Source organism: Amphiprion ocellaris, chromosome 13 (genome assembly GCF_022539595.1).
Source record: "Amphiprion ocellaris isolate individual 3 ecotype Okinawa chromosome 13, ASM2253959v1, whole genome shotgun sequence".
NCBI lineage: Eukaryota > Metazoa > Chordata > Actinopteri > Pomacentridae > Amphiprion > Amphiprion ocellaris.
The window spans coordinates 22,132,346-22,156,503 of NC_072778.1; the positions used below are offsets into that span (position 1 = coordinate 22,132,346).

The 24,158-nt window shown below is 40.1% G+C and overlaps 1 protein-coding gene across 2 annotated transcripts in view; it reads left to right on the plus strand.

The window, feature by feature from the left end:
* Positions 1-24,158, plus strand: part of atrx (ATRX chromatin remodeler) — a 40,589-nt gene that overhangs the window by 5,788 nt on the left and 10,643 nt on the right. The window contains exons 9-29 of one of the 2 annotated variants that reach the window (XM_035946556.2): positions 115-184; positions 1,983-2,125; positions 2,208-2,375; positions 2,486-2,600; positions 2,710-2,809; positions 3,093-3,269; positions 5,117-5,258; positions 5,376-5,485; positions 5,846-5,992; positions 6,081-6,258; positions 7,079-7,216; positions 7,370-7,545; positions 7,634-7,751; positions 9,816-9,946; positions 10,200-10,294; positions 10,419-10,558; positions 11,031-11,181; positions 11,307-11,407; positions 12,183-12,291; positions 14,287-14,464; positions 15,339-15,530. In XM_035946556.2, the coding sequence (XP_035802449.1) occupies positions 115-184; positions 1,983-2,125; positions 2,208-2,375; positions 2,486-2,600; positions 2,710-2,809; positions 3,093-3,269; positions 5,117-5,258; positions 5,376-5,485; positions 5,846-5,992; positions 6,081-6,258; positions 7,079-7,216; positions 7,370-7,545; positions 7,634-7,751; positions 9,816-9,946; positions 10,200-10,294; positions 10,419-10,558; positions 11,031-11,181; positions 11,307-11,407; positions 12,183-12,291; positions 14,287-14,464; positions 15,339-15,530 (2,879 nt within the window). Of the gene's footprint in view, positions 1-114; positions 185-1,982; positions 2,126-2,207; positions 2,376-2,485; positions 2,601-2,709; positions 2,810-3,092; positions 3,270-5,116; positions 5,259-5,375; positions 5,486-5,845; positions 5,993-6,080; positions 6,259-7,078; positions 7,217-7,369; positions 7,546-7,633; positions 7,752-9,815; positions 9,947-10,199; positions 10,295-10,418; positions 10,559-11,027; positions 11,182-11,306; positions 11,408-12,182; positions 12,292-14,286; positions 14,465-15,338; positions 15,531-24,158 lie in introns of both variants that reach the window. The other variant, XM_023266594.3, reaches the window with a different exon arrangement.

Here is a 24,158-nt window from a genome sequence, read left to right on the forward strand (position 1 = left end):
AGATACAATGTGTTAATTGGTAAGCTTTACAGATGCTGGTAGGCAGATGTTTTTATTTTTTAAATGACTTGCATGTGTTGCCATTAACTGAATGTGTGCTGTTTTGTTGTACAGGAGATGAAGTGGACACTAAAATGGAAGCAAGTGGGGTTTGTGATGATGACGATGATGATCCCGAAAACAGGTATAAAAGGACAAATTGTAAAGATACTCCTAATGGAGATAAAGATTCTGGAGTTTTATCTACATCCTCCAATGTCAACATTATAGTCTGTTATCATGCTCGAATCAAGCACAGTCGGCAGTTTACAATCTTGTTCTTACTGAAGAATGTTATGTCTTCAGTTCAGATACTTCAGACGGTCCACAGGGCACCATTCACTAGTTTATTCCGTAAACCTGGATTTTTTTTTGCCCCATAATGGATTATATTTCAGTAATCTGCCTTGGATTATACGAGTTGTTCATTCACAGACTGAAAAGAGCAACCACTGTTGCATTTTTGTAGTATTCAAGTGCTAAATGTCGATGTAGAGTGAGTCAGTTGCAGAAACGGACAGAAAAGATCCTTCTTTATTTTGTGTATGTATTTTTGTAAGTGAATTCAAGATTTATAAGTATATTTTTGATTCATTATTAATTATTATTAATTTGTTCTCTAAGAAATAGTGTGTACTAATCTGAGGCCAGACATTGTTTTGTGGTCTGTGAATGAAAAGACAGTGTATTTCATGGAGTTAACAGTCCTATGGGAAAATTCAATGGAGGCAGCTTATGAGAGGAAGAAGGTAAGATATGCACACTTAAAGACAGAAGCTGTGCAGAGGGGATGGAAAACCAGAGTTCGTCCAGTTGAAGTAGGGTCTAGTGGTTTTGTTGCCGGATCAGCCCGGAGCGAGCCACAGCTTATTTGCATAAAGTAGACTTGATTTTTACTTTATGCAGGCTAGGGCTGGACCGAAATATTTGGTCGTGACCGTGGTATCTGGATATTAATTTTGAGAGCCGAGTATTTGGATTCCAACCCCCACCCTTCAGACGATGTCGCGCGGTATTTGTCTCGTCAATTCGCCCGACATCGGATGTTACAATATGAACAGATCCTAATGTTTGGCTCGCCCGCCCGTCGGACGTTGCGAACCAAACCGAATATCCGGCTCGTCACGGTGATTTGTCTGGTCTGTGGTCCACTCCTTTCAGCCATTCTCCTAATATGTTTCATGGTAGAAAAGTGTTTATTAATCAATTATTTATTTATTTATTTTTGTATTCCAACACAATATTACACGGGTGTAAAACAGTTCACCTCCGCTTTGGTGAAGAACATCAGGGAATTAGTTGTTCTGCACGGTCTTCAGCAGTAATTTTTGTTGGTAAATGAGAGGCATTAGAATGGGACGTGTCTGCATCTTCAAACTGTCGGACATTACGGACTGACCCGAATATATGACTTCTCCCTCCGTTTGCTCACCGCGTCTGACGTTACGGACCGTACCGAATATTTGGCTCCTTCCTCCGTCCATGCACCCCTTCTTTCTGAAGAATGTTATGTCTTCAGTTCAGATACTTCAGACGGTCCACAGGGCACCATTCACTGGTTTATTCCATAAACCTGGATTTTTTTGCCCAGTAACGTTCATCGTAATATGACATTATATTTCAGTAATCTGCCTTGGATTATATGAGTTGTTCATTCACAGACTGAAAAGAGCAACCACACTTGCATTTTTGTAATACTCCAGTGCAAAATGTCAATAGAGAATCAGCTGCAGAAACAGACAGAAAAGATCCTTCTTTGTTTTTTTGAATGTATTTTTGTAAGTGAATTCAAGGTTTATAAGTATACTTTTGATTAATTATTTGTTGAAAATCACATTTGAAGTGATTTAGAGAACAATTTTGAAAAATTGCTTTTTCATTATGACACTAATGTGAAACCTTTCCATTTTGTCTGTGTCTGTTTGCTTTTCTTTTTCCTGAAGGATTGCTAAGAAAATGCTTCTAGCCCAAATAAAATCCAACTATTCTTCGGGAGCAGAGAGCTCCTCTGACAATGATGGAGCAGATAAGGAAGAGAAGTCTTCGAAGACAGTTAAAAAAGAAAATGAAGAAGAGGAACAGCAAGGTTGTATTCTTTAAAAAATATAAGCAGTAGTTTTCAAGTAAGACTCGGCATTGTCTAAAGCTGTTTGTTTCTTCTCTTGAAGATGATGAGGATACAGATGACTCTGGTTCTGATGTTGAAGTAAAGAAGAGTGGCAGACGCCACACATTGCTTCGTCACAAACTCTCACTGAGTGAGGGTGAATCAGGAGAGGACAAACCTGCCAGTAAAGACAAGAAGAAGAAAGGGGGAAAGAAGTCAGGACGGAAAAGTAAGTTTTGAATTTTTTATTTGATCTGTGTGTCATGTCAAGCAGTCTAAAATGGTCTCAATTCTGAAGCTGTTAAGTGACTTTTTTTTCTTTGTTTTTATTTACATCAGTGGGCAGTGATGACTCTGCAGACTCAGATTTTGAAAAGTCAGAGTCCAGTGCAGAGTCAGAGATAAGTGAGGAGATTAGTGAATCAGAAAATGATGACAAACGTCGAAAGACCAGGTAGAAAGACAGATTTCCTTGCAATGGGTTGCATTCATTTATTTCACTGTCAATGGATGTAATAATCCTGTGGTGCTCTTGCTTTGATAAATTCTGCTTGTGTCTTTAGATCCTCAAAGAAGAAAGATGACGAAAAACAGAGAAGTTACAATCAGAAAAAGAAGCGACGTAGGATCAAAGTTCAGGAATCCTCTTCCAGCAATGAGAAGGTGTTTTAAATGCAGTGCACTTGGTAGTCATCTAGAACTGTCCCAAAGTTTCATTTTACCCATGGCAGTACCTGGTAGAGAAGATGGACCCATATCAAGTTTACTAGTCAAGTCATGCATGATGCATAAAATGTTATTTGAACTTAGCCCTGGAGTGGTGGTTGTGAGAATTATTGAGGGCACAAATGAATCATAGGGTTGCCCAGCCACTGATAATAGGAAGTTAATTATTTTTCCTAAGGGCTGAAGATCAGAGGGCTGAACTTAATGTTCATTTCCACAGAGTGGGGAGGAAGATGGTGAAGACCAAGATGGAGAAGGACGCAAAGGCCGAAAAAAGATCCGCAAAATTCTGAAGGATGACAAGCTCCGGACAGAGACGAGAGATGCTTTGAAAGAAGAGGAGGACAGGAGGAAACGTATAGCTGAGAGAGAGGCACTCAGGGAGAAACTTCGAGAGGTAAAAATGAAATGTCTTCTTGTTATTGGAATTGCAAAGTAAACGGTCAAATCCTTGAGCTGTTCATGGTTAGCACCAGGGTTGAGTGGCCAATAATATTACTGCATGTCACATAGAATGTTCAACACATCATTCAATACTGCCATAATTTTAGTATTTTTTTCCCAAGAAATTAGCTGGTAGAGAATCTAATGAGTAGCTGTGCAGCTTTGTATCTTGTCAGCTAAATACTTACACAAATGGAGTACCTCAGTAAATGAGGCGTAACCACTGAGAGTTACACAGACTGCTAACTCTTCAGCCTGCTGTTGGTTGCATTTAGCAGGGGATTTCTAAAGCTATCTGACCATCAAACGAACCATTCATCACATATGGTCAATGTCACACTATAAGAAATTTTTAGTCAACAAAGTTTAAGCTAAGTTGTTTGTAAACAGTACGTGAAATAGGAACACATGCACATGAATTGTAATCATATGGTTTCATGTTCAAGTCTAATTATTGTTTACTTAATTCATTTACAGATTTTACATATGATGACTATGTTCTTGTTTGGGAAGAAAAATGATCAGAACGAAGAAGAAGAGCTTTTTTTAATAATACAACTGCAATGGCAAAGTAGCTATAGTCTCAAAAATGACTGTATATCTGATTTGAGACACTAACGGCTATGAACCAAACTGAACATTGTTCATGTTGAACTATATTGCCGTTTCTTATTTGGCAGTGCAGCAATAAACATGGTAGCTGACTTGTTTTATTTTATGCTGTAAGACATTAATGGTGTTTGAACTGGACTTAATGGGAGCTGTCATCATTCGTCTTCTCTGCACAGTTACACAGATTAAAAAAAAAAAGAAAGATTTTAAAATTGTTTGAGCTTTAAGGGCACTCAAGCACTAGTCCACTGATGGTTGCCTTTTTGTATTTAGGGAATGATAATAATACCCACACAGAAACAGTATGTGGGTGGGTGGAGTTACAGGAACAAGCTGAACATTGTTAGCTGCAGGGAAACAGACATGAGAGAAGTTGACTACCCAGCGCCATGGTGGGCTGCACAACTGCTTGACAGGGCTGATTACTACCTAGCTATCTCTCTATCTCACTCCCACCCTCATTCTTTTTCTCTCTTTGATGTTTTCATTTTTTTTAGTTGAGTCACCAACTCAGTTTGTGTTACCTGATTGTCACGCCACCATTGTGTGTTTGTTTATGCATGTGTGTTACTGTCAATTTGTCTTCATCCTAGCCCCTGTAAGATGTGTGCAGTGTAAAAAGTGCAAGTTTCTGTCGATACATTTCGTTGTGAATGTTAATGCACTATGGGAAATTTCAGCAGTGCGTTTAAAATTCAGGGCCAGCAGTGCACCACTGCTGAATGCATATAGGAGAAACACTGCTGCGCATGACAGCTCTGGCCAAGTTCAGTAAGAATGTAAAATGACAACATAATTAACAGCTAGATTTTACTGAAATGTTTCAGTTTTTTATATACAGAGTTAGAGCATCTCATTACTACCTTCACAATGTGCTGGTCATGTGTAGGCTAGAAAGGGACGATAGTGCATAATGGATTTTAATTTATCTTATAAAATAGCAGACCAGCTATTAGTCTAGTAAGGCTTTAATTGTGTTTATAGATGTACAGATGTAAATCTACCCGGACAGAGATAAGAGGGAAGATATTTAGTTGTGTGTTACAAAGATAAAATCCAGCCATTATGACTTGATTGATTTGTAGGATTAGTGATATGAAAAAATTTTGTTTCCCCAATATACGAATTTATATTTTTCTTTCATCTTTTTGTGTGACTCCCCTTTCCTTGCCTTTGTTCCGTCTTCAGGTGATTGAGGTGAAGGAGTCCTCCCAGGTGACCTGTCCCATCACCACCAAGCTGGTGCTGGATGAAGACGAAGAGACCAAGGAGCCGATTGTGCAGGTGCACAGGAACCTCGTCACGAAGCTCAAACCTCACCAAGTCGATGGTAAGGACAAAGTGAATTTAGTTTGGTAAACATGTGGTCCTGACAATAATATTAACCACATAAGCCCGAGATTCTCTGGACTGCAACATCCTCCTTCGTCTTGGTGTTTTGTTTCAGGGGTGCAGTTTATGTGGGACTGCTGCTGTGAATCTGTGAAAAAGATTGAGAAGTCTGCTGGCTCAGGCTGCATCCTTGCCCACTGTATGGGCCTGGGAAAAACTCTGCAGGTAAGGAAGACAGAACATGTTGTTGGGTTGAAATTACACTGAAGCTGGGAACAAAAACCTAAGCTATTTGTGTGCAAAAGCAATTTGGTTGTAATTTTATTTTGACATTAATGAAATACAAGTGACTGTTTTTAGATTCCAGTTCTAGAAGTATTGCTGAACTGTTTACAGTAGAGTTACTACCCACACATTGACCGCTTTCACTTTCTGTCAGTAACTAATGTAGTATTTTTCCTAAATCTTTTGTTAGAACCTTATGTAGAACTGTAATGTCCTGCCAGGTGGATATTATTAATACTTTATGAGTGAATCAGTGTCTGCAAAGCTGTGTTTAACTGTAGTTTTCACCTTTCCCTGTAGGTGGTGACATTCCTTCATACATTGCTGCTCTGTGAGAAGCTCGACTTCACCACAGCGCTGGTTGTTTGTCCTCTGAACACTGTCCTTAACTGGCTCAACGAGTTTGAGAAGTGGCAAGAAGGAATGAAGGATGATGAGAGTTTGGAGGTAATTAGTTGCTCTTGTAACTTATCAAGCTGTTCCTGTTTGACAGCAGTGTGGTGCTCAGTATATTGACCATGTATGTACTTATAAGGTCGTTGAGCTTGCCACAGTAAAGAGGCCACAAGAGCGAGCATATGCCCTCCAGCGATGGCAGGAGATGGGTGGCGTTATGATCATCGGCTACGAGATGTACCGAAACTTGACGCAGGGCAGGAACATCAAGAGCAAGAAGCTCAAAGAGACCTTTCAGAAGACACTGGTAGATCCAGGTACAGTGTTTTGTGGCTTCGGCCTGGACAGTCATATCTTTGTTGAATGTTGCCTTTAGACTCTCCTAGTTCAGATTTATACAATTTTCTTTGTTTCCTGGTCAAGCAAATAAAGCACTGATTGTGCCAGGAGGAAGGATGGTTTGTGATAGAGGTGCTAAGTTTTAAATAATGATGTATGAAATCAAAGGGTACAACATGGCAAGTGTATTTTTTAAATATTGTAAATTCATGATTCATGTTACATTTGAGATATTTTAATTGTTTACTGTGCACTCCAGGCGATATCAGCGGTGTGGGTTTGTTTTGATTAGAAAAAAATGACAAAATACAGGAAGTTAAATGAGTTTTCTCCCTCGTGTACAGTTAGATGTTTGGTATAGTTAGACAATTGTAACTGCAAAGAATAGACATACTAAGAGTTTGCATAAATTGCAGTACATGTATCCATTAATTAGTTAATCACCTATTGTTAAGGTCACCTCACGAGGCCAGAAAATCCTACCCAGGCTGCAAAACCCCTGAGTGTAAACAGAGTCTCTTAACCTGCAGACTTTTATGACCATTCATATTCACTCTGTTTTCTTTACAGATATAACATCACGGTCTATATGATCCATCTTAAAGATCCATGAAAGTTAAAATGATCTGAAATTCCTGTACACTTATAGTTTAACATAGACTTAGTCTTGACAGTTAATTTTTTTTAAAAAGACTAACATCTGCTCAAGCTTTCTGTCTGTAACATTTTTAATGTGTGTTCCATTTCCGGACTGAAATTTGGCCAGATTGAAATTGTCCTCATGTTCAATTTCACTAGGTCCAGACTTGGTGATCTGTGATGAAGGTCATATCCTGAAGAATGAGGCTTCGGCTGTGTCCAAAGCAATGAATTCTATCAGGACAAGGAGGAGAGTTGTGCTGACTGGAACACCTCTGCAAAACAACCTTATTGAATGTAAGCATTCCTTCCTCTGTGTAATCTTGATATGAGAAGGACGGTTAATTGTCTTCAGTTTCAGACAACCAGGTTTTATATAGATGACGTTAGATTAAGAGTTCATGTGGTGGTCAAAATTAAAACTGCTGATCCTTGTTTCCTTGTTACCAGACCACTGCATGGTGAACTTCATCAAGGAAAACCTGCTTGGGTCAGTTAAGGAGTTCAGGAACCGCTTTATCAATCCCATCCAGAACGGTCAGTGTGCCGACTCCACACTGCACGATGTCCGGATCATGAAGAAGAGGGCTCACATTCTCTATGAGATGCTGGCTGGCTGTGTGCAGGTAAATATCTGTCTAAAACCATTGCACAGCTTGTCTTTGACCTATGTTTTGCCCTCTTTAAATAATTCTTTATTTCTGCTTCCCACAGAGAAAAGATTACACAGCCCTCACCAAGTTCCTGCCTCCCAAACACGAGTATGTTTTGTCAGTCAGAGTGACTCCAATCCAGTGTAAACTTTACAGATACTACCTGGAGCACTTCACAGGTGAGAGCTGTGGTCCGATGAAGCTTTTAATTGCATTGGAGTGCAGGGTCATGAGAACAGCACGGCTGTTTGCTTGTTTGGTTGAAACTATTCTGATCTTTTTGGATGTTGGGAGCAGCAGGGCATCTAGAGGCTGCTAGTAGGGCATTTCTAGTGTCAAGTCTAGTTGCTCAGACAGATTTAGCCTAGTTTTAGACTAAAATTGAGAATTCCACTGGAAAACATGTGTAGTCTAGGACTAGGCTAAATCCTACTGCAGGAGTCCTGTTTCTCTTAAAAGTGCTCTCTTTACTGGATGTCATTTTCTCAGACAAGGTTTTTAGATAAATGCAGGGCCTCTCTGGTCTCTCACTTTTTCGTGGTGCAAGTCATTTTATGGACTTTCCTCTCAGAATGTGGCCCAGGACGTATGTGTGTGTGTATGTAAGAGTGGCAGCTGGCACTGTGCCGCAGACAGGGTTTAAGCCCAGTTTCCCACGTCTCCCTAATGAAGAGCTCTGGGAGAGAGGGAACAGAGGGTGCAGGGTAAAAGGGGGGGAGTATGTGGGGGCATAAAGGAAAGGGAAAGAAATTTAGAGGGTGTAGGGGCCAGAGGTTTTACACCAAAACCAAAAACAAAGAACAGGAGAGCTGGTATGTAAGAACAGGAGTGGTGGGGGGATTGGTGGTATGTGCTGTGGCTCAATAGCCTGGGTTGTCCACAGTGCTGATGTTGTGACTGTGGCTGTGGACCTCCACAGTGGTGTCTGCAGGGTGGGAACGGCCATATACATTCACTCTGTTTGCTGCTGTTCATGTAAAACTTGTGACCTCCTGGGGTCAGTGCAGGCCAACATGCAGAATGGGTGCATTGGCATTTTAGCAACTGCTGCTCACTTTGGGAAGCAGCTGATTGAACAGATTAGGATGCCAAGATCAGGCTTTAATTCAGGCATGGCAATTTTCCGCCGTTCCGCGGAAATCCGCCGTTTTAATTTTCAAATTGATCATTTCTGTGAATCATCCAAATCCGTTGAGAAAATTTTAGGGGGGGTGAGGTATGATTTTGTTACTCTTGCTCCCAGTTTTTGAGAAGCGCTCGGCGTTTCTCCCGCAGCGTAACAGACAAAGAGAACCAGTCTAGCTCCTGCTGCATTGTAAAAGGCCTTGCAATTGGTCGAAATTGGTTAGCTGCCCACGATTGGACCAATCAAATTGCTCGATGCATTCTTTTGTTACAATTCATGGCGGCATTTTCGTGTTGGAATTTTGAGCTCTTGGGATCGTTTTCGGTGGATTCATGAGGTTTTTATCGAAAGATCAAGAGTCATTGGTGTTAGAAATAGATAAAAGTGTCAAAAACAAGTCCCAATGGAATTGGCTTGAGAGAAAAGTGACGGTAAAGGGCAAAATGAATCCCTGATAGTGTTTAAAGAGTGTTCTGGAAATGTAAAAAAAACTGACACAGCTGACTCCATAGAGGAAACTGTGACATTAGAAGTGACTTTGTGACCAGTGTAGAACTCCAGTGTAAATAGTGTTAAAAGACCTATAGAACTGTAAAAATTGTAGGACTAAATGCAGGGAGACAACATTGAAGAAAAAGTAAGTTAACTTTTCATGAAATTAACTTATTCATTACAATCTAGTCTTCTGTAATTCTATGCATGTTTTTCATTCTAAATCACCTCTATTTTACTGAAAACCTCTCGGCTTCAGGGGGGCTGCACCCCCCTGGACCCCCCTGAAGATTGTCTACCGAACATTTTCAGCTGAAATCAAAATTTGCTGTTGCCATGCCTGTTAATTAGAAGGCATGGTAGCATTTCTTTGTTTCCACATTGCTTTCAGATAAGATAATTTCAGAATGTCTGTTAGTTGCTTCTTGGTTTAATTGTTTTGTGTAAATAACATGTCATTATTTTAAATTGACCATTGTCAGGTGCCTGTGGGCAGACATCAAGATCAGTTTTGTTACTCTGTGTCTAAATATCTGTATGTATGAAGAGATTGAGAGCATGCTGTCAGGTACGCAAAGCAAACACACATCAATCTTCCACCTCATACTCTTTCCCTTGCGTGCAGGTGTGGGGAATGCTTTGGAGGGGGGCCGGGGCAGAGCAGGGACCAAACTCTTCCAGGATTTCCAGATGCTCAGCAGAATCTGGACCCATCCCTGGTGCCTTCAGCTGGACTACATCAGTAAAGAAAACAGGGTAGGGCTGGGGAAGACGAGACTAAACCCCACTAAACACTACCTCAAAAACTAGGAATACATTAGCACAAATCACACACACTGTGGGAAAACAAAAGAAACCTACTGCTAACAGGTCATGCACCAGGGGAGAACAACACACATTGCCACTGCAGCAGAATTTTTCCCCTAATGCATCATGTCTGCTGCCTATGATCCAGCTCTGTGTTTGGTTGGCCTATATCACTGATCCTCACAAAAGTGCACTGTTGCAGGGTTTCTTTGACGAGGACAGTATGGACGAATTCATTGCTTCAGAAACGGACGAATCCTCTATGAGTTTGACTTCTGAGGACGAGAAGGCAAAAAAGTAAAATCAGATTCACCTCTTTTTTTTGTCTGCTTTTATATAGATATGACCTCATTTAACTGTCCTCTCTTTCATCTGTTACACTTGCTGACCCCGTCTATTCCACTGTTCTTCCCTCTTATAGGAAAAAGAAGCAAGGAAAAGGGAAAAAGAAGGGATCTGATGACTCTGACAGTGATGATTTGGAGGTCATCAAAGAGTGGAACAGCAGCTCTCGCGGCAGGAATGGAGAGGGTCGAAACAGACCAGAGGTTGTTGAAGAACGTAAGTTTGTTATACATGCATTGCTTCTAATGTGTACTCTTGTAGAAACTTTCATTTAAGTTTTTGTTACTGGATCACAAAACTGACTGATCCAGAAGTTCGGCAAAAGTTGCACTCTTAAGGATTAGTTTTAGATGGTAATAGTTAGAAGCCATGTAGAATTGTTTAAATTTTGGAGATGTTTTATAGATGTTGTATCTTACAGTCTGTAATGAGTAAAAAAATATAAAGCTGTTTTAATAACAATATGCACAAAGGTGAGGAAGCATTATGAGCTTGCTATATTGAGCAGATGAAAAACAACAATAAAACATCTTACGTCATTCCCTCACACACTGTAGCTGTATCATAACAGACAAATGTAATAGTGAAGCTCAGCTTTGGAGGCTCAATGTGTTTGTTACAGGCTTGTTGTTGGGAGACTGTTTTGACCTTATGGAGACTAATCTGTAACTATGTGCATCAACAGCAGCTCGACCCTCTGGCTCTGCACCAGGGAGTCCTACTCCAGACTGGCACAAGGAGTTTGTTACTGAAGCTGATGCTGAGATTGTGGAGCACTCTGGGAAAATTTCACTTCTCTTTGAGATCCTGCGCATGGCCGAGGAAGTGGATGACAAAGTGTAAGTATATCTGCAGTATGTGCAAGTAAAGCCATTTATGCTTTTCTGTTAATTTGGAGTGTTATTGGGAATTGTTTTGGTTAATCACAGATGTGAGATTAGTGTATTGTTGGGTTTGTCCTCAGGTTGGTGTTCAGTCAGTCTCTCATCTCTCTGGACCTGATTGAGGATTTCCTCGAGCTGTCCTGCAGAGCCAAGGATGAAGACAAAGTATCTCCATACAAAGGTATCTTTTTGGTACACGGATGCGCTCACTACACTGCGCTTATGTGCCAGTTAACCTTTCATGATGTGCTGAAGTTACCAAGGGATATTTATTAATATAAGCCAGCTACAGAGATTGAGGATTCTCATTGTTGAGCACAAAAAGGTTAATTTTTGTGATTTTGCTATGTACTTTTCAACCTGACCAAACTCGATGTGAGATGCAAAAAAAAAAAAAAAGTTTGAAAATGGTTGGTTGGAGTGTTTTCATGCAGATGCAGGGGTTAGTCTCATAAGACGGCCCACATGCAACATGTATTTTTGTACACGCTGGTGTGCCTATTACCCTTAAACACACACAGACACAGATACACATTGCCGCTGGTGTAAGGTCATGTTCCTAATTAAACTTCAGCAGCTGTTTTTGCTTTAATTTTGAAAATGATTAGACCTTGAGTTTTTATTCCACAAAAAATGTTTGCTCAAGGGTTTGTAATTTGTAATGAAAAGATCACAGTGCCGTAATTGGAAACATACTGAAATGTTGGTTATGAAGGCTGGGGTTTTGGGGGGTGGGGGTGGGGGGGGTGGGGGGGTGGCCATCTTGAAGGCTAAACATGGCTGGCCTCTAACCAACACAGCCAACTATCTGCTCTCTGCTAATACCTAACGTAAGTCCTTCTGACAAGGAAAAAGCCTAGTTGATGGCGACATGTGCGCTTCTGAAGATTTTTGTGGAGCGTAGATGTTGAAAAAAATAGCGAAGCAGATATTTAAACTGTGATGTGTTTGTAAAGGTGAGGGCAAGTGGTTCAGGAACATTGACTACTATCGCCTGGACGGCTCCACCAACGCCACCACCAGGAAGAAGTGGGCAGAGGAGTTTAATGACACCAGTAACACAAGGTGATGTACCTGCACTGTCTCAAGAAATAAAAAACTACAGGTGCTTTTTCACTGCAAGAGCTCTGGGCATGCGCAAGGTGGGGCAAACATTTACAGAAACCACCCCTTACTTGGTCTTTTCAGCCTGTCTGATTCCATGAAGGTGATTTTTCTATTTGACCATGATGTCAATTCACAGCCCACCAAAACAGCAATGGCAGTGGATTGATTTCAGTAGTGAAGCTTGTTCGAGGCCTACGCATTGTACCTATAGAATTAAACTTGGGTCCACTAACAACTGTTTTTTTTTTTGTGTGTGTGGTTTTTTGTGTACTGACGCCTTTTCCACGGTTAACCAATTAATATAGAGCCCCATCCCGCAGTAGCCAGGAATAGGTACTATTTTATTGCTTGAAAATCATCCTAGAAGAAATTGTACAGGAGTGTCTCCTGCTATCAGAACACAAACATGCGAGCTGACCTAAAACATCCTGGGAGTTCCTGCACTGGAAAACAGGCTGAGACCAAATTTTCAAAACATCTTGAAATCTAATTGCTCTAATACTACACCTTAAAAGAGAAATATTGCTGGACATAACCTGAAATGCATAATACTTTTTTTTTTTTTTTTTTTTAAATTAGACACACAACATAGCTCAGACAGAACACAGAGACAGAATGATAAAGGCAGACGAGTACAGTAGAATGTCACTCGGAATAAAAGGACAATTTATGAATTAGCGAGAGGGAAATCCTTTGAGTACATGAGAGGCTAGTAACGGGCCAATAAATTTCAGATAGGGGTCCCAGGTAGAGTAGAAAGTGTCTAAAGAAGAGTTAAACATGCATGTGATGTATTCACTGGGAATGCATTCCATTGTAAGATTGTGCCAGGATTTTTTTGTGGGAGCACAGTCTTTGATCCAAAAACACAGTTTGTTCTTTCTGGCAGTGAAAGTCAACAGGTTAAATAGTCGCTTGTGTTTTGAGTCAATACGTGGGTCCACGAGGCCAAGGAGGAGATATTTGGGGTCCATGGGTATGATTACATTGAAGATAAAAAATAGGTCTTTAACAACACCAGACCAATAATTTTGTATCTTGGAACACAACCACATACAATGAAAATAGTCACCTACTGCACTCTTACATTTCCAGCAATAAGAGGAAAAATTAGGATCAGTCTTATTTTTATGAACAGGAGTTACATGGATCCGGTGCAAAATTTTGAACTGAATTGACATGATTCGATTACAAATGGAGATTTTAGCAGCCTTTTTCCATATTTTACACCAAACATCAGGATCTATTCGAATATCCAAATCCCTTTCCCAGGCCAATTTTACAGATACTGAAGCAGAGGGAGAGACAGAAGTTATAGCTTTGTAAAATACAGACGTTGATTTTTTTACTGGAGTGTGTACAGAGTATATTCTTTATATGAGACAAATCGCCTTTTGTTAAAGTTGTATCTTTGGTAATAAAGTGTCTGATTTGAAGGTATCTAAAAAAAATCTGATCTCTGCAAATCAAATTTTTGCTGCACCTGAGTAAAGGATAACAAGCCCTGATTTTCAAATAGATCCCCTAATTTTGTAAGGCCCTTTTCAGACCAGATTTTGTAGCCCTGATCCTTGCAGCCAGGCAAAAAATCTGGATTGTCTAAAATTGAGGTGAGAGGGGATGTATTACAGTTGTTCTCCAATTTACAAACCATTTTCCAAGCCTTGACAGTATTTAGAGAAATTGGATTAGTACATAATTCTTTGACATCACTTTTCACAAAGAGAAGGTTCCAAAGAGGACAGATGCATTGAGAGGATTCAATATCTATCCACACCGAGGCGGCATTATTCCTAAACCATTGTGTTTTTAAGTTCAGGTGCACAGCTAGCTGATATTGTCTGAAGTTAGGCATGTCCAGACCGCCATCAGAACAAGGTCTTTGGAGTTTAGACATTTTTAACCTAGGTTTCTGAAATGCATAATACTTAATGATGCCACTTTCTTACACAGAGGTCGTTTGTTTCTCATTTCGACACGAGCTGGTTCACTTGGCATCAACTTGGTGGCAGCCAACAGGGTCATCATCTTCGACGCCTCCTGGAACCCCTCCTACGATATCCAGAGTATCTTCAGGGTCTATCGCTTTGGCCAGGTTAAGACTGTCTATGTCTACAGGTTCCTTGCCCAGGTGATCTCTCTTTTTTTTGTTGTTGTTCTTGAATTACAATTTAAATAGTCGCGAATCACCATCAAATATATATTCCAAATATGTAAAATTCAAACCTTTAAAATCTAAAAAAAGTGCAGGGCAAAATAGATGACATAAATTGTGGCATACTTACTAAAAACCCTCACAAAAGTGTAGTACGTGTTTTGACAGACACACAGAGTTTTACAATTAGTATGTTGTTAGTATTTCCATACAACTCAATGGATGGTTTGATAAACAGCAGTGTTTTAGTGGGATCATTTTGTCCATCTATCCATCCATCCATTGTCTATACACCGCTTGATCCTCACTAGGGTCGCGGGGGGGCTGGAGCCTATCCCAGCTGACTCGGGCGAAGGCAGGGGACACCCTAGACAGGTCGCCAGTCTGTCGCAGGGCTACATATATAGACAAACAATCACTCACACATTCACACCTACGGGCAATTTAGAGTAATCAATTAACCTCAGCATATTTTTGGACTGTGGGAGGAAGCCGGAGTACCCGGAGAAAACCCACGCATGCACAGGGAGAACACGCAAACTCCATGCAGAAAGATCCCGGGAAAGCCGGGACGCGAACCAGGGATCTTCTCGCTGCAAGGCGAAAGTGCTAACCACTACGCCACTGTGCAGCCCGGGATCATTTTGTGTTTTTCTTTTTTCTTTAAATGTAGCAAAATTTCTATGTTGTACTCCATCTACTGTCACATCTGCCTTAAATCTGTTCTGCTTCAGTGAGCGTTGCCTGCAGTACTCATGCATGACCAGCACTGTTGACTCCTGGGACACATGATGTTTAAGTAAACCTCTGCATGTTCTTTCTGTCGTCTTATTTCATACTCCTCTTTCAGGGTACAATGGAGGAGAAGATTTATGAGCGGCAGGTTACCAAACAGTCGCTTTCATTCCGAGTCGTGGACCAGCAGCAGATTGAGAGGCATTTTACTATGAATGAGCTGGCCGAACTCTACACATTTGAGCCGGACTTGTTGGATGATCCTTCAGGGAAGAAGAGCAAGAAAGCCACACCCATGCTCCCAAAGGTAAGCATGTTTGTACTGTATGTATCTATTCAGAATGCTAAGTATGCTTCCATACTGAGCCACGCATCTTTTTAGAAATTACATTTTGGATAAATCAGACGTGTAATTGGGCTTTGACTGAGCTTTCATGGTTTTCTTTAGACCGATCCCGGAAGGAAATGCAGAAAAGCAGGCTGAAACCTATTAACAGTAGTAAAGTGGTCTTTTTTCCCTTCAACAAACATGGCAAAGAGTGCCATTTTAAACGCCAAGCTTGTTTTTCCAAACTTGTAGCCAGTAGTATGTTTTTCATTTTGAAGTTTAACACTTCAGCGATAAACTGTTATTTAGACACAGTGCCAGCTTGTATCGTGTTTGCCGTTTGTGGGATCTTTCTGTTTCTTCTTGTTTCCTTTCATAATCCTGCACTCGCCCTCTTCTCTTTTTAATGCAGGTGCTGTGTCACTCTTTGGGCCCCCTGGGGTTTAATAAGAATACACAGCCCTTATATAGGCCATCCAACCCAGCACAGCTGCACAGATCTGTCTGTTTACTGCTATTTACTAAATAGTCTTCTCATTGCAACACTGCTGCTGCCCTGCTATAAACCTGCGCTCCACTTTTCTTTTTTCATTCATCCCTTGATTTCTTTTACTTCTCTGTTGATCTTTGAATTACTCCCATCCTTCCCCACTCCATTGCTTTTTGCAGTTTCTGGGTTTTTTCAGGTCCTTTTCTCAAGTGGTTTTACTTCTTTGTTTTGGTTGACCTGGGTTACTCTGCAGAGATCCGTAAACAGAATGGATAAAAGAAACACTGTATATCCAGCCCACTTACTCTTTCATTGGACAGTCAAGAGCCCTGTCAGTGAATCTTTATGGAAAATAAGTTGCTTTTTTTTAAAGCAATCTCAAAACAGTTATTGATATTTTCTTAATGGACATCAACAGGTAGGAGCGCTATGTGAGCGTCAGTAGACAGCTGATATCATTGCTCTCACATTCCATATTTCTCTAAATCAGGAGTAGCCTACTTGGAATGTAGCGGAGCACAGTTGGAGATTTGAAGGGGAAAGATGTGTTCATTGAGCTGCAGCATGTTAGATGTGTATGATCTTTAATGAGCGCAGTGACATTTATGTGACACAGTAGTAAAGACGGAGAGGCGGACAAGCTTTTTAACAAGCCGACCTGTTTTGGCCAGGGGGTTAACTATGATGTGGCAGCAAGACTTCAGTATTACGGAAGGAATTTGCCGTCTGGAATGATGTGAAGATGAGTCAGACACCCTCTGTCACTTTCAGCCAACAACGCTTTGCACAGAAGGTAGAAGGTTTGACAAAGACAGACTTTTGTACTTTTCTTTTCAACTCTTTATACAAGAAAGCAGAGCTCTGTGTTTTGATTATTGTGATACAGTAAGCGCAGCAATATTTTTAGGATGATTGGCAATATGAATGAAACAGAACCACTTGCATTAAATCTAAGTAAGCCGATTGAATGCATGGAAATACGAACAATGGGATCTGCATTTACATTCATCACAGTTCCAGTGGCCTTCAGCATAGAATTACTTTTGTGTGTTGCACAATTTTCTGCAGTCAGTAATGTTGTAGAAAATCATACACTATCACAAAACAAGATATTACAATACTAATGTGCATCGGGGTTTTCTTCCTTCTGCTCAGAGCTGTTATCTTAGCCAGAGAGGGCACATTACTTTAAAACTCAGACCAAAAATTGTGCTCAAGAAGCCTGATTTTTGTCTCATCTGTAGCTTGCGGAAAGCCTCATTATAGGGAACCACAGATTTTCCCTTTCTTTGCTGTTACTCTGACCTAACTCTTTTTTAGCCCCCCTTTATGTTCTCTCCCTGTTTATATCACACAATGGTTATTTCAGCCCTCATCTGATATCATACCTTTAATTCCACTTTCCTCCTCCTTATCTTTACTCATGTTCCCACTCTCTCCTCCATCCAACATTACCCCACGTCGTCTTTTCCCCATGATCAACGCGACCATCTGTTGCCATGACTCGCCACTCTGCCTCCAAATGTTCAAAGCGAACTCAGTAAAGTTGTTTTTCTTTTCTCCCTCTGGCCTCCCCTGTATGATGAAGGGTCATTATTTAAACCCCTCTCTTAAGGATGTCTCTGCTCTTCAGAAAAACTAATTGGAGACAAAGGAAGCAGGCGCACTTCCCGCTAATGACAAAGAAGGCCCTTGCAGCCCAGACAGGAGGGTTTGACTCTGCACCCATCCACTCTGAGACACTCTTACCTGCTTCCTGTTCATCACACTCTCCCATCTAACATGCTACAACCTGTGGAGTTAGAAATTACTGTGGTAGTCTTTGGACAATTTTTATACAACTCTGCAGCATTGTCTGCAAATGTAGCGGCACTGGATACTGTCGGTCAAGCTGGCATGCTGGAGGCATACCTCACTGTACAGGCTCTCAGCAGGCGATGGCTGCAGTGGTCATTAGGCTGACTGCACTTGAACTACTGTATAGATAGGAGCAGACTGGAGCAATAAACCATGCCATGCTCATTATGTGTAGGAAGTCACTTTGACCTTAAAGGAAAATCTTTACTTGGAAATACTCAGTAGAATACAGGGGTTATTTTGTGATGGAAGTGTTTTAAATATATTTTTGTGTGTGAAACCACCTTCAGATAATTATGTCTGTTCCTACTTGGATAAATGGTTTCTTATACTTCCCAAAATGCTTTTTTGCCAGCTTTCAGAAAGCATGCCTGAGCCTGTTGTTTTGCAGGTGAAGGGAGCACTAATGATAGTAACACCAAGACATGAGTTCTTTCAAGTGAGGAAAAAGCAAAGAGGCATCTTTGACCCTCACTGGCGGCAGGTTCTGGTTAAAGCTATCTGTGAAGACTTCCGGAAGTGGCAGAAAGGCAAGCGGCCACATAAATCATCACTTCCCAGCGGTTCTTACTTCCCTTTGAGTTTTCACTGTATTTTACTGGACAGAAAGTTGTTCAAAGAAATGTCAGGGGGATCTAGACATAAAAAGAGAGGAAAGACACCAGCGACCACTGAAGAAAACACGCTATCATTGAGTGATAGTGAAGACCGCAACACGTATGATAGCAAACTGCTAGCTGATAACATGGAGGCTATGAGGGTTAGCATCATCGCCGAAGTACAAAAAGTATGTACAGACATTATGAAGGAGCTCTCTGAAGCCACCGGCCAGCTTAAAAGAGAGCTTATTGACTTTAGAGGAGAAAAGAATAACCGACTCGGTGTGATTGAAACCGACATCAAGGATGTGACTAGCCGGGTGGAAGAGACCGAGCTCAGGGTAACGGAAATGGAGGCCTTCAACGCCGATGCAAGAGAAGTGCTGTCCCATACTCTTGAGCTACAGGAAAATCTCCAGGCACGGCTCGAGGACTTGGAGGCACACTCATGGAGAAACAATATAAGTCACGGCATTGACGAAGGGGCCGAAAAAGATGATATTCTTGGATTTGTGGAAAATTTTATTAAAACGGAGCTTGCTCTCCTCGACACCCGCCTCGGAATACAAAGATGCCACCGTTCATTCGCTGTCAAACCTCCCCAGTATACCAACCCGAGATCCATCGTCCTCTGCTTTCTAGAGTTTAAAACAAGGAACGCGTGCTTTGTTCTGCATGGAGCAAAAAGGACATCCAATTCCAAGGAAGACGCATTTTCTTTGAGCAAGATTATGCCAGCGATACCCTGGCCAAGAGGAAGGCATATGCCCCCATACGAAAGATGTTGAAAGAGAAAGAAGTGCGTTTCCAGACGCTTCACCCTTCACGACTCCGAGTCCATTACCAAACCGGTCCGGTGGTTTACAAAGACGCCCAAGATGCCGCCGCTGACCTGAAGAGGAGAGGACTGATTGACCTTTGCTCAGATAACAAAGCACCGGGAGTCCCCTGGAATGAGGATGGCACAGTCTGCGTGACAAAATGCTGGCACCTCACGACGTAAACTGGAAAGAATTTAGCACATTCAGGAAAGGTTGAAAGAATTCCGACAGAGCGAAGACGGCACTAATTAAGGTTTACACTTTCCTGATTATCATTGAGTGTTAATGTATTAGTCATTCCTCATACTACATTCGAAATCTTGACACTTTTGCTGGGAAATGCGTGCTTGTTTTTTCCTCCTATGCGACCTGCTCTGTTTGACACGGATCAGAGTTCATGGCTTGTACTGAGAGCGACTCTTGGTTTCAAAGGATTTCTCTCTCAACTCAGAAGTGGATAATGGGCTTCACATTTGGAAGTCGGTTTTGTTTTGTTATCTGTTCCTGCTGTTCACTAGACAGACCGACATTTTTCAGTTTTTATTTTGATTGTTCAATCCTTGCAATAATTGTATTATTTTTTGAAAAGTAAAATGTCTAGACAGAAATATAATTTTATTACCCTTAACATAAATGGCTTACACAGTTCTGTAAAGAGGAGTAAAGTCATAGCCAAGATGAAGCGTGAAAAGCAGGATGTCATATTTTGGCAAGAAACACATCTTTCAAACAACAAACATGACAAGCTGAAAAAATGGTTTAAACATGCTTATTATTCTTCTTATAAAACAGGTAAAACTAGCGGAGTCTCAGTTCTTATCTCAAACTATGTAAATTTCCAAATCACCTCACAAGTTGCTGATGCTGAAGGATGATACATTTTAGTAAAAGGCTTTATTGATCACAAAGAGGTTACATTGCTTAATGTGTATCGCCCCCCCTAGAAGTGATAAACAATTTACTAAAAATGTTCTAGACTTATGTGTTGAAATGGCAGGGGTTGTGATATGCGGAGGAGACTGGAATATACATCTGCATCCTTCATTGGACTCCTCTTCCAATATAAGAAAAATGCGACCAGAGGCAGTACATGCTAAAAAACTATTGAAAGAGTTCGGTATAAATGATATATGGAGAGACCTACACCCACACAAAAAATGTTTACTTTTTTTCCCACTCCCATGCAATGTTATCTAGGTTAGATTATTTTTTTCCTGTTGAATTCTGATAGGCATAGGATAATTGATTGTAAAATAGGCATTAGGGATATCGCCGACCACGCAGGAGTCTACCTAGCGATACATTTAGATATAAAACTAAATGAGAGTTTGGAGACTGAACTGCAATCTTCTTAATGAGACAGAATTTCAAAAACGTACTCGAGGAGTTTACGGATTACATGTGTCACAATGATAATGAAAACATTTCTCCAAGTGTACTATGGTATGCTGCTAAAGCAGTCCTGAGAGGTAAACTGATAATGTGGTCCTCGGAGAGGGAAAAAAAAAAAAAGAGAAACAAATTTCTGATAAGGTAATGGAGCTTCAACTGTTAGAAGCAGAACATCTGAAAAATAATAATGCAGAGTTTAGAACAGCTAAATTTGACCAGGCGGATTTTAAATGAACTTTATGAAAATCAGGTAGTCCAAAAAGCCACATTTATTAAACAAAACTATTATGAGAATGGACCTAAAGCCAAAAAGTTACTTGCTTGGAGGACACGCAAACAAGAAGCCAGTCGTTGTATACATAAAATAAAAAACCCACAAACTAAGAACGTGCAATGTAATCTAGAAGATATACAAAAATCATTTGTTTCTTATTATTCAGATTTATATTCCCAGCCTCCTGCGGCAAGCCACGATATCATAGAATCTTTCCTGGATTCACTGGATTTACCTTCTATAGGTATAGAACAAAATAAGAGACTTGCACGGCAAATAACAGAAGAAGAAATTAACAAGACAATATCAAAACTAAAAGGGAATAAAATGCCAGGTCCAGATGGCTTTCCATTGGAATGGTACAAGAACTTTAGGCAAATGATTTTACCAATATTAAAGTGCTGCTTCAATTATGTCCTTGAAGGTGGAGAAATACCACCATCTTGGAATCAAGCCCTTATTTCTGTAATACCCAAACCAGGGAAAGATGCAACTGAGTGTAGCTCCTATTGACCCATGTCAGTTCTAAACATAGATTATAGAACATTTACGACAATACTGGCCAAACGATTAGAAAATATAATCCCAGAATTGATAGATACAGACCAGACAGGATTTGTTAAAAATAGGCAAACACATGACGACATACATAGAGTGCTTAACCTCATTCATCACACGAAGTCCACGGAATCTGTGGTTCTTAGCCTTGACGCGGAAAAGGCGTTTGATTCTGTTAGATGGGAGTTTCTATATTTATCTTTAAAACGATTTGGCTTCAATACCCAGCTTATCAAGTGTCTAAAATCCCTGTATAGTTCACCTACAGCAAGGTTAAAATTAAGATTTATCAAATTCTGTTGCATTGAAAAGAGGTTGTAGACAGGGGATGTGTCATGAGTGCAACTCTGTTTGTACTATTCATCGAGCCGTTAGCGCAAGCCATCAGAGAATCACAAAATATTGTAGGGGTCACCATATACAATACGGAGTACAAAATATGTCTGTATGAGGACGATATTTTGATGACCCTTACTAAACCTGATACTAGTCTGACATCATTATTATCCTTATTTAACATATTTGGTTACTACTCTGGCTACAAGTTAAATCTCTATGAAACTCAAATTTTAACATTTAATTATAACCCTGACAAACAGATGCAAAAATGTTTAAAATGCAGTTGGAGTAATGACCTAATTAAATACTTAGGGGTTAATCTCCCCAAAGAATTGACAGATATTAGCAAATATAACTATGATCCCTTAACATGTAGCATAAAATCAGATATGGAATGATGGTTATTACTTCCAATGAATATGCACAATAGATTGGATAAAAATGACTATATTACCTAAGCTACTATGTCTATTTTTGGCATTGCCAATTGAGGTGTCCTCCAAGCAATTTACTGAATGGAATAAAATTATTTCAGACTTTATTTGGGACAAACGCAGACTGAGAATAAAATTTGAGACGTTGCAATTAACGAGAAATAAAGGCGGTAGAGCTCTTCCATGTCTCGAAAGTTGTTATAAATCTGCACTGCTTAGAATTCTGATTGCATGGTGTGACCCGTCATGTGATGCCAGATGGAAGGAAATGGATCAAGTTGAGATCCGAGTTCCTCTCCCCTCTATTCTAGGGGACAAACAGCTATTACAATCACTCTTACCCAAAGTATCTTTGTGGATAAAACACCATTAAGTATTTGGTTTAAAGAACTTAAAGATTAAGCAGTGGAAAAACATGCAAAGATTCTGCACTGGCCCACATATGACGGGGCTTTCACATCAGCAAGAAATGATAATAGATTTAAATATTGGTGTAGTAAAGGAATTACTGCATACTGGAATATATAATGACAAAGGATTGGAATCCTTTCAGCAATTATCAGAAAGATACAACCTGGAAAGAGATGACTTTTTCAGATATCTTCAATTAAGACATCATTTTAATGCAGACATTAGATCCAAAAACCATGAAAGTTGCTCTTTAATTTTACTTTTCATTGATGTCTGCAAAGGGAAACTTAACAAAAAACAGGTCTCATCAGTCTATGTAATCTTACAATCTAGGAAAAAAGCTCTCTACTATGCACATTAAACAGAGGTTGGAATTGGCCTAAATGAAGAGGATTGGTTAAATATCTGTAAAACAATCACGACTACTACTTGTTCTGAACTATGGAGGGAGTTCACTTTGAAGAATATTTTACTACCCCAAAAATCAAGGCTCTACAGACAAAAACTTCCGAATATGGTAACTGTTGGAGGAAATGGGGACAGATATCAGCAGGACACTTTCACATTTTTTTGGGAATGTCCCAAGATTGCCCCCTATTGGACAGAGGTACTTAGTAATATTAAATTAATCACAGGATTACAATTGGAAGAGACTTTTTCACTGTTTTACCTTGGAAATTTGCCAACTGGACTAAGAAAGGAGGACAGATGTCTTCTGCAAATCTTACAAGCAGCAAGTAAAAAGGCCATTACGCGAAAATGGCTGAATGTGCATCCGCCTAATGTCTCGGATTGGATTGAAATAACAAACGAAATATACACAATGGAGGGACTAACTTTTTCTTTGAGGCAACACTCAGAAAAAGGAGAACGCTTTTGGAGGAAATGGAAGCAATTTTTTTGTAACTAGATACCAATTGGAGAAAGAGAAGGGAAAAAAAATATCGAGTTACAATTCTGTATCTGTAAGATGTATGTTTTCTCTTTGTAAGCTGCATTTTTTCTTTCTTGTCGGTCTATCAGTTCATTATGTTTTGTTCCATGCTTGTAAAAAAACCAAACTTTTATTAAAAATAAAACTATCTGTGAAGACACATGTATCTGCCTCTTCTCTGATGAATATTTCTCTCTATGGTTGATAATTTTAGGGAGAGTTTGGTGTTGATGTTACATTGGCATCGAAAATCCAGGGCTGCATGCAAAATGGACCTCTGTGTAGTCTCAATGGGCTTGAAAAGAACCAGTTTTTCCATTTTATTTGACCCAATGGAAGGAAAAATTGTTGATAGTAGTAGGAAATGTGACAATAAAGGTGCACATTTTTAGTAAAACTGCTCTCATAGTTATTCACAGCATTACGCTTGGTTTTACATACAAACTGACAGAATTAGTTGTGTAAAGAGAGAAGTTCCAAAACTGCAGGAGGGTCTCA